The sequence below is a fragment of the Eptatretus burgeri genome, chromosome 4, assembly GCF_056783735.1.
Source record: "Eptatretus burgeri isolate ZD-2024b chromosome 4, Ebu_testis_v1, whole genome shotgun sequence".
Taxonomy (NCBI): domain Eukaryota; kingdom Metazoa; phylum Chordata; class Myxini; order Myxiniformes; family Myxinidae; genus Eptatretus; species Eptatretus burgeri.
In genome coordinates this window covers 8,947,549-8,958,179 of record NC_140964.1, presented here as the reverse complement: position 1 = coordinate 8,958,179, position 10,631 = coordinate 8,947,549, and the positions used below count along the sequence as shown (strand labels likewise).

General features: G+C 42.7%; 1 protein-coding gene across 6 annotated transcripts in view; it reads right to left on the bottom strand.

Moving 5' to 3' along the window:
* Positions 1–223: 223 nt before the first annotated feature.
* Positions 224–10,631, bottom strand: part of RAN (RAN, member RAS oncogene family) — a 39,056-nt gene continuing 28,648 nt past the window's right edge. For all 6 annotated transcript variants that reach the window (XM_085876851.1, XM_085876854.1, XM_085876853.1 and 3 more), the window contains exons 3-7: positions 8,346–8,430; positions 7,004–7,129; positions 5,407–5,594; positions 940–1,110; positions 224–741 (exon numbers count right to left, since the gene is read on the bottom strand). In XM_085876851.1, the coding sequence (XP_085732977.1) occupies positions 697–741; positions 940–1,110; positions 5,407–5,594; positions 7,004–7,129; positions 8,346–8,430 (615 nt within the window). In that variant the 3' untranslated portion in view covers positions 224–696. The remainder of the gene's footprint in view (positions 742–939; positions 1,111–5,406; positions 5,595–7,003; positions 7,130–8,345; positions 8,431–10,631) is intronic.

The following is a 10,631-nucleotide window of genomic DNA, read 5'->3' as shown; positions in this document are numbered from 1 at the left end:
GGACATGCTCCGATATGAGGCCGTTGCAGGTGTCATCACATGCTGGCCATGGATGACAGTTAAAACGTGAATTGGGGGGGGGGTCATCATGCTCTCAAACTCTAAGGAAAAACAAATTGACATCACAAAAGGCAAGAGAGTTGTTTTGATGATTTTGTATTTAAATCAGTCAAGGTATTAGTTTCTCGTTTCATCAATTCATCAAAAGCACTCCCAGACCGGCTGAACAAGCAATCCTTTAATTCAACTTCCAACCGCACGCAGCACATGTGCAATGAAAACAAAAACGGTACAAAAGTGTTCACTTGACATTAAAGGATACAAACACAGACGGACCAGGAGAGCATGCGCGCGCGACGGCTCAGCCATGGTGAATGGAGTAACATTTAATGGGAGCGAAGAACGCGCCGCTAGGTTCGTCAATTACGGACTTTAGCAAGAACGGAGGGCCGAACGTACATGGAAAATGAACTCAATGCGGATGAATGGGACGAAGCCAAATCGGAATGGGATAATGGACGTGCAGCAGAAAACATTCAATTTGACTTTACCGCAACGCCGCGGGTGGCCGAGTGACCAATCGTGTGCACCTGCGTGCTGTATCGAGGAAGAGGAAAGGAGACGAAGAAGGGCTGCGAGGGTACTCATAACGCATTTATTACACAAAATAAACAGATCATGGAAAAACAAAAATCATCACAGATCTTCATCCTCTTCGGGTAACGCGGTCGCTTGAGCAATCTGCACAACAAACACAAGAGTGAAAAAATGCACCCAGCTCCTCCACAACAGGAAACAGAGTAGCAGATGCACCACATAATCTCGACGGGAAACCACGAAGCCAATGCGTCACCAACAACATGTAAAGCAAACAAAACCAAGCTCGGCTGGCAATGCACCCTTTTGGGTCCATTCTTGGCGACAAAGACCTGACCTCACCTTGAGTTCTTGCTCGTACCGATGCACCAAAGAGGGGTCCATCTGCACCTCTGGCGGGGCCAACGCCGGCATCGCCACAAACTCGAGGTTCGGATCTCCGACTAATTTACGTGCCAGCCAGAGGAAGGGCTTTTCAAAGTTGTAGTTGCTCTTGGCAGATATGTCATAATACTGAGAAAGATGAAAATGTACCAATCAAGTATGAGAAGCACAATTCCAGTAATTATATGGGAAAGTTAAAAAAAATTAGTCTGGGGAATGGAGGGGGAGATGAGCGAAGGGGTGGTTAAAATGCATTCCAAGGCATAATAAACTTTCCATAAAAAACAAAACAACAAAATAAACAACACCCCCCAAAAATTCGGATCTTCACCAAAGTCGAATCAATTCGTCCTTGCCACACAACCAACATGTCCACCAAGTTTCATCCGAATCCGTCCAGAACTTTTTCACTCATTGTGCTCTATATCGGTTTAGCCCGATCTCTCAATGGTGAAGAATCACTGAAAAAAAATTATCAGATCTGGATCCGGATGTTCACCAAAATCAAATCAATTCGCCCTTGTCACACACACACACACACACACACACACACACACACACACACACACACACACACACACACACACACACACACACACACACACACACACACACACACACACACACACACACACACACACACACACACACACACACACACACACACAATTTCATCCAAATCTGTCCACAATTTTGAGACATCCTGCACACAAACAAAGATGTGAAAACAACCTCCTTCACCTTCAGTGGCAGAGGTAATGAGAATTATTATTTAATTTTCAAAGTGATTCGACACCATTGACAGATGCACCCAAAAACAATATGTGGTACGATATTTACCTTTGCAAACTTTGTTGTGAAGGTTATGTTTTGATCACTGTGTATTTATTTATTTGTGAATATGTGTGTTTGTTTGTTTGTTATTCGCATAACTCCAAAAGTATTGAACTGAATCGCAGCAAATTTGGTGGGATGATTGGTTATTATCCGAGGACCATTTGATTAGATTTGGGAGCGATCGGGTCAAAGGTCAAGGTCATGAAAAGGTCAAAATCGTCTTTTTACCACAGCGCGGTCAATTTGTATCCAATTTGCATGCAACTAATGCGAAAATGTTTAGAATTCAATGCCCCATCTTGTGATGTGTGACATGACACGATGACGTAATAACCCTTATTAGCGGTTGGGAGTCAAAGGTCAGGGGGTCACGACATTGCAAAATGTGCGGTTTTAGTCATAACATGGTCAATTCTTATCCGATTTGCATGAAACAAACACCAAAATGTTGACTGTTCTGTTCCCCACACTCTAATACCAATTACAAAATTAAGAGTACAAAGGTCAAGGTCGAGGTCATGAAAAGGTCAAAATCGTCATTTTGCAATAGTGCGGTCGATTTTTATCCAATTTGCATGCAACCAATGCCAAAAATGTTGTGAATTCAATGCCCAATCTTGTGATATACAATATGACACAGGAAATTTAATGTTTTTAAGCCATCATAACACATACGAGATGGCAGATGTGGTATGGGATTAAATACCCTCACAATCAACGGTTTCTGGCGGGGAGGGGGGCAAAATGTAGCGTTGGCGAAGGTATGCGCTCTACTGAGTGTCCGTTCTAGTTCACAAATTTCTTTGGCCTGATACGTTCTACTGGATCAGGCATTGCCTGGCAGAGGTACAGGCTCCACCGAGTGCCTTCTAGTTGTAAATCTGTTAATGTGTGCAGTAGATGTTAGGAAACATTCCGAGAATGGTAAAAGTGTGAAATTATTAAACTGAAACATGAGTGTAAAACAAGCACAAGTAGAAGTACAAAGTGCATGGCTTCTTTGGCTAACACCTTCTTTCCATGGCTCCGAATGTCCTCTCGTTAAACATCCTGGTTCGAGTCAGGGCGCCAGTGTCCTGCTGTTCTGCTTGATCGTTGTGATGAGCAAGCGGGGTCATCAACCATGGTTGGCATGGACAGCCACCATCACCGAGAATCAATTATGCTGTGAGTGTTTAATTTGACAGTGTAAGGCAGAGGCATGCCAGAACCGAGAATCATGCACCACTCCACGGCGTTTAGCAACCATTTGGTAATAGTCATCGCACGGTCGCAGACGCGTTGCACATTGATGGAGCGAAATCCTTTGGGGTCGATGTGGTCAACTTCGTGTGGCGCTTGCTTGCAATCGATGACACAAATCACAACCGGGAATCCGTGCATGGAGAAGAAACTGTGCCTCACTTGGTGAGAACCTCCCTCATCTGGGAAGTTGACCAACTCCAGAACATGGCAAATGGTGAATTCCATGGCATACCATCGATTTGTGGACATTGATGGTATCCATGATTACAGGCTAGAAGCTTCCACAAGCCAGAAACCTCAAAATTAAATATAACAAGCTCAAATGAGCTAAGATCCTCGTCCTCTTAATGATGACGTCATAAAAATGAATATGACCTTATTGTGATGCATCAGGTTTGCGATACATTATCTGTGCTAATGCCCGGCTTGATTCCTGCATACAAAATTCAAACAGCTTCCCTAGTTTCGGAGATAATGGTATCAGCGATTTCCATTACCGGCGATATTATGACGTCAACTTTTTTTCTAGGAAGAATTTCCAAAATTGGAGATGGTTACTACCTGTGCTGGGCTTTCTGCATAGACATGGCAAGTTTCACGAAGATCCGATGAAAACTCTGGGTTGTGAAACAAAAAAACGTCAAAAAATAGGAAGGACGTCATAAAAATTGATATGACGTCATAGTGATGTATCATATGTGCGGTAATTCATCTCTGCTAAAGCCCTGTTTGATTCCCGCAAACAGAATTCAAAAAGCTTGCCCAGTTTAAGATAATTTTTTCGGAGATTTCCATGAGCGGAGATATTTTGACGTCATTACTTTTTTTTCTAGGAGGAATTTTCAAAATCAGAGATGGTTACTGTCTGCGCAGGGTATTTTTACATATATAATGCCAAGTTTCAGGAAGTTTCTATGAAAACTGTCGGCTGTGAAACAAAAAAGTCCACAAGAAGAAGATGAAGAACAACAACGTGAGCAAGACTTAAAGATCCTCCACAAGGATCTAAAAAAATTAAAATAAAAAACACTAATTTGTAGTGCAACTGGAAGGGTAAAATTCCTGTGATAAAAAATTCCGGTAAAATAGGATGGTCGAGATCTTCGTGCAATGTTGGCCAGTAGAACCCTCTCCTGTCGCTCCAAAATGCTTGATCCAGGTGTTCATAATCATAGACGTCAGGCGGGTTAAGGTGGTCTCTGAAAACATGTTTGCAGCGTCATGCGCAGCGAGCGACAATCATCCTCTTCCTGACCAATTTCCATGGAGCGCCATTTGGCAATTCAAAAGTTGGTGTTTAAGGAAGGGGGTGGGGGTGCGCCCTTGAGTTTGAGGAAAGTTTGAAGGAAAAATTAGAGGAATTAATATTCCTCAAACAAAGGAAAAACTAAAACTTAAGGAATGAATAGCAACATGCAACAATCCTCAAATCATGAAAAAATATATATACACAAATAAATGAATTCAGCATTAAAACAAAGCTGGGGACATGTACTTCAACCCCCCCCCACCCCCAGACCAAACCAAGGCACACAGTGAAACAAATACATGTGTCCCAATACAAAATCTCCTCAGACCGACCGAACGCGCACGCACGCACGCACGCACGGTTTGGGGACCACTAACTGTTAATAGCATGGGAGTGGATTTCACACAAGTAGTTAACTTGGCAAACCATTCCATGAGATATTATATCCAACAGCAACTCTTCACTGGAATGGGGACATGAACCCCTGTGCCACATTCAGGACATTTGCAGAAAGTGGTGGTGGTGTTCATGGTCATCATTCTAGTGAAGAGGTGTTACAGGAGATAGGTACATGAGGTTAAGTGAATTGTACTCGGTAATTGTGCATGTGTCCAATAAAATAATATCATGTACAATATTGCAAAGACAAGTGATGAGTCATTGTTCACCACTTAGTACCAGACCACATCTACGGTGGCAAGGGGGGATGGGAGGGAGATGTGCCAACTCTGCACTACTCCCCCCCCCCCGCCCCCATTGTGACACTGGTAATCATGCTATAAAGGTGGCTTTACACTCCAACAGTGCACCACCACAGAGCAGTGACGAGTAATCAGGTTTTGGCTTAATGAAGGTGTCAAACCATGTGACATTTCTACGATAATGGGGGCACAATACGGTCCCAACTGCATGTCGCCAAAAATGTTTCAATGGATGGTTTTGAAAAGGATTGCGACTTAACATGATCAACAATGACCTTGAGGACCCACCTGTGCCTGATGTGGCAAACGACCAAATCAAATTTTCCTATAAACTGGAGGCTAAGAACAAGACCAAGCAGTGATACAACTCATGAAAGCAGAAGCACAAAGTACCTGAAGATTCTTCTTGCGATGAAAGACAATGGACTTTGCCTTCACCTTCCGGTCTTTAATGTCCACTTTGTTTCCACAAAGTACAATAGGGATGTTCTCACACACACGCACCAGGTCTCTGTGCCAGTTGGGGACATTTTTGTAGGTCACTCGCGACGTCACGTCAAACATGATGATCGCACACTGACCTGGAAGGTAAAAACAAGAATATTTTCACAAGTAATTATTCTCAAGGTGAACTGCATCTTTCTGGCCACAAACAGGATACATTCTCAAAACAAACACCAACATAACCCAGGTAACCTTTCAATATATTTATCAAAAATCCCTTCGTGACACCCAAAATACATACCACACCTTTGGCAGTCAAAAAAAGCATGGACAATGGGACAATTTATCCAACAATTGTAAACCATGTATAAAGTTTTACTTTGAATGTTTTAAAAAGGAAAATAGTGCAGAGAACTTTATTCAGTAATTGGTCAAGTTAGCAATGTGTGAATCAGAAGAGACAAGATGCAAAAAGAGAGGGGAGATACCTCATTTACTATCATGGAAAGGAGGGGTACGAATAGGGAAGGAGGGAGGGAGCGAGCGGAGGTACACCTGATCTTCGAAACATACACAAGGCTTTCATCTGCAGCCTGATGGAGTCCTGCTCTCCTTTCTGGGGTGGTGCTCCTGGTAGCTCGGCTTCACACTGTGAAAACCAAGGCTTTCAGGATCACCGTTATCTCCCATGATGAAGCAGACTCTTTGGGTCTCTCAAGACAGGCAGGTCAGTGGTCTTTCCTTCTTCTACCGTCTCTCTGGCTTTGCGTCACCCCCCCTGCTCTGGCTGTGCTCTGTCCCCCCTATATTTCTACTGGGTGCTCAAGGTCTGCCAAAAACCCCTTCAGGTGAAACTACCAAAATCAAGAATCACTGCTCACCTTCACTTTTCATTCCTCGTTTTTCCCACCTCTGGAACAAGCTCCCACACTCTCTTCAATCCCACTCGTCCCTCCACGTCTTCAAGGCAGCTGGTTCACCACCACCTCTTATATTCCCCAATCCAAAACCACGATCTTTTCTACCCCCATGAATCCACCCCACACCCACCTCCTTCAAATTACCCATTTTCCTTCCTGAAAGTCCCTGTGGTGCCCATTTTGTTTACCCTGCTCCATCCCTCTCCCTTCCACAGTTCTCCCCATGTCTGTTCCCCACTGATTTGTGCTTCCCTCGACATCCCCTCTTGTCTCCTGATCCCCTTGTTATATGTTCTGTGCGTTGGCTCTAATGTGAGCCTCGACATTGTAAAGAAAATAAAATCAGTAAATTTAAAAAATAAATGACAGATGTTTCGACCCCATTCGGTGTCATTCACCCTCAACATTGCTGTGCCAAATACAATTTCCACACAGAGGGGGCATAAACACCCATAACCACTTGATTGCGTCAATAGATAAATCAAATGCAATGAGGAGTTATACACAAAGGGTACAAGACCATCAACATTTGGCACTGATCAATCGCTTAAACCGAACAAACCATTAGGATTCACAATAAGAATAAGTCCGTGGACGTGCAGAATTTTTTCACGTCAGATTCGCACCTTGGATGTAGTATCCATCCCGTAGACCTCCAAATTTTTCTTGTCCCGCAGTATCCCACACATTGAACTTGATGGGACCACGGTTTGTGTGAAAGACCAGGGGGTGGACCTCAACACCAAGAGTAGCTGTGTGGCAGAGCAAGAAAAGCAGGTTAGATCAAATGATAATGTGCCCATCACAGGAATTATCAAGTAATGATCATAAAAGATAAGACTATGTATTAAAATCAAGCGACAACCAATCACGAGAAAGGTCAGAAGGGATAACCTGGGATGGAATGATCATCTGGCACCAACCAAATTTTAGTAATAAATGACCAACAGGAAAGTCCCAGAAATATTTCCATGCACAGTCTTCAGGAGAGGTACAGCTTCTGGAGTTCCTGGCTATCATTATCAGCTGGAACCTGTCTTGGGCAGATCGTTTGTCCAATTTGGCTTCAAAAATCTCAGTATTCTCTGCATGGACAAGTCCTTTCTCTCCAATCCTCAGTTTGGAGCTGTGTTCATCATAAATCACTTCCTTCTGTGGACTGTCGACGTTGCTTCCCATCTCCTATCCCCCTTGAGATTCTGGACTCTAAGGTTTTCAACACTGCCCATCCATGAGACTCAATACCTGTACATCACAATAAAAAAATAGCACGGCAAAGTGGGCATAACCCCTCAGCCCCTTGACGCAAACCAATTTCAAGATGGCCATATTGAAAATTGCAGCACGGCGCACGCACGCACGCACACACAACACCAGATCAAGTGCAAGTAGAAAAAAAAAAAGAAGAAAAAAAAAAGAAAAGCAGAGCACCCCATCTGTGATGTCATTTGACATTTATTTTTGCTTTGCAAAATAAAATAAAAAATAAAATCAATCTGTCAAGCCGTTCTTAAGTTATTGTCCGGAAACCAATTTCAAGATGGCTGCCATGGAGGCCACATTGAAAATCGCAGCGCGCCCATTTTCGAAAGGAACCTTCCTCTACTCAACCCCAACATACCCTGCAAAAATGGATTTAATCGGACAAGGCGTTCTCCTCGAAATCGACGGAAACCAATTTCAAGATGGCTGCCATGGAGGCCACATTGAAAATTGCAGCGTGCCCATTTTCGAAAGGAACCTTCCTCGACTCAACCCCAACATACCCTGCAAAAATGGATTTAATCGGACAAGGCGTTCTCCTCGAAATCGACGGAAACCAAAAGTTGAAAGACGCCCGGACAACGCCTGTGACGACAATACCCCTTAGCCAATTCAGGCTGAGGGGTAATAAAAAGCAATAAAAAATAATTCTAAGAGGGAGGGGAAGGGGGGGGGCAGGCAGGCGGAAGGTTTTCTGGGTCGTACCAACATATTTCTTCTCAAACTCTCCTGTGAGATGACGCTTTACAAAGGTGGTCTTACCCGTACCACCATCACCAACAAGCACCAGCTGCACACCAGCAAAACAAACAGAATTAAAAGATAAACTTGTAAAAGGCAAAATAGAAGGATACAGATAGTTCAAGTGAAAGTTCAGTATGGTCCATAATCACGGGTAAAAAAAAAATTGGCAAGCACAACAAAAGATTCAAAATCACATCTGTGAGTGGATAATGAAGCACTTGTTAAAGTGTTTAAACGAGTGGTTCTTGCATACTGTTTATTCAACCTTTTTAAGTTTGAACACAAGCAAGACCCTCAATATTGAAACTCAGTCAAGGAGCATTTCAACGAGAGTTCATAAAACACGATACCCTGTGCAGTGTTCAAGTGTATAGAATACAGGAGGGCCTTACCGTTCGCATGGGGTTACATTCTTGAACATCCCAGTGAACTGCAAATCCACAAGCTTAGGGGGTAATAGGGACTGGTTGGGCAGTTGCGCGCAAATGACGAGTCGAGTGTAACTGATGACCGTTATGTTGCCCTGGTCAGTTCTGCTGGAACAGGCCCGCAGCATGGAGATAGCCAGCCGATCGATATCCCAGGAGTGACCCAGAGATCCCTCACATCTATGATGTTGTGCTCTTTAAGTGGAGCCAGGACCATGCAGTCTTCAATAATGTGTTTTGTTTTGTCATCAGTGTTGACATTGAGTCTGTGTTTGTAGTGCAAGAGCTGTGGGTGGTGTCCACAGCAGGTGTGTGAAGGTGAACATGAGGGTGGTCCAAATATATAGGGTTAAAAAAAGTTCCGGATTCTGCTAATGGTACCCCCCCAATTTTGTTCATTTGATCATACTGATAAATCATGTGAAGTTTCAGCTTCCTAAGACAATTTTAAAAGGTGGCTCATCAACAATGAAATTTTGCCAGATTGCACATTGTATGAGCATGTGCCTGGTATGGTTATTTAAAGCATTTTTTGTGATGAAAATATAATTTCAACGAAATCAACTAAAAGTCCTGTCAGATAAGTAAATTTGTATTGTCATGACACTCATTTTAAATATTTTGTCTATTTGCAGAAATCACAGAAGCCTTTTTCAAGTACTATAACGCACGATCTGGAACAGCTGATGATTGGTTTGCCACCATGGTCAACAACCATTCTATACTGCATAAATATTCGTGAAATACAATATACCGCTTGATAAATTGGGTTTCTGTTCTACCGTAAAGAGGACAAATTACTCAATACTCATTGTACACAATGGCTTCATGTAATTCAAACTCTGAATCCACTTCTGGGCCTGAGACGAGAAAGCAAACCGAAATCAAACTGATAGGTTATGTAGATGAAAAGATCTGTGGAATGAAGCTACCTACTTCAAGACAAGTGTTATCTTTGTTCTTCCACAAGCATATAAGTGAAAACATGACAGTAAGGGAAAGTGCAAGGTTTGCTGTACGAGAGGTTTCGAAGATGTGGGATATGGCTCGTATTCCTACAACTATTGAACGATATGCTATTGAAAGACTGGAGAAAACTTCTGAAAAATGAAAAGAGACAAACCAAAACTCAACGCGCAAACGAAATAACATTCGAAAAAGATCAATCACTGCCTTGAAGCACCCGTAAAATTTTATGTAACATTGTTAACATTTGTAATGATGGCAATAACATATGAAAATCACCTTATGGTTACAATTTCATGACTAGCCGATAATGTACTTATGATATTTGTACTTGACACCATTGTACTATTTTCATGGTTTTAGGCATTAAATTTGAACTTTTCAAATGCATTGAGCAACCTTTTAATATTGTTTGATTCCAAAGATATTTTAAAATAATGATATTCATGGTAAAATGAAAAACAATGGAGGGTACCACGATGATAATTTTGAATTTCATTTTTTTGGACCACCCTAGTGAACATGATCGGACCTGGAGAGTAGTTTGTCTGTCATGGATGGGTGGGGGTTCACTCCCCAGGACACTGTTTGGCCTAATTTGTGGTTTGAGTTTATGGTGATGTGGATGTAGATATCATGTGTTGTTCATTGGGGGGGGGGGGGTTGTTTTGGAGGTGGTCATAATGGTGTCTTTGTGGTATCACGTTAATGTGTCTTGGGACCTGTGGGTGGTTGTGCATGCAGTGGAAAGGGTGATTAGGGTTGGAATTTGCCGTCGCAAAGAACTGTGCACCTCTGTGTCCAAGTGGACATTGATTTTTGGCATTTTTATCTCTGTGTCGGTGTTCGATTA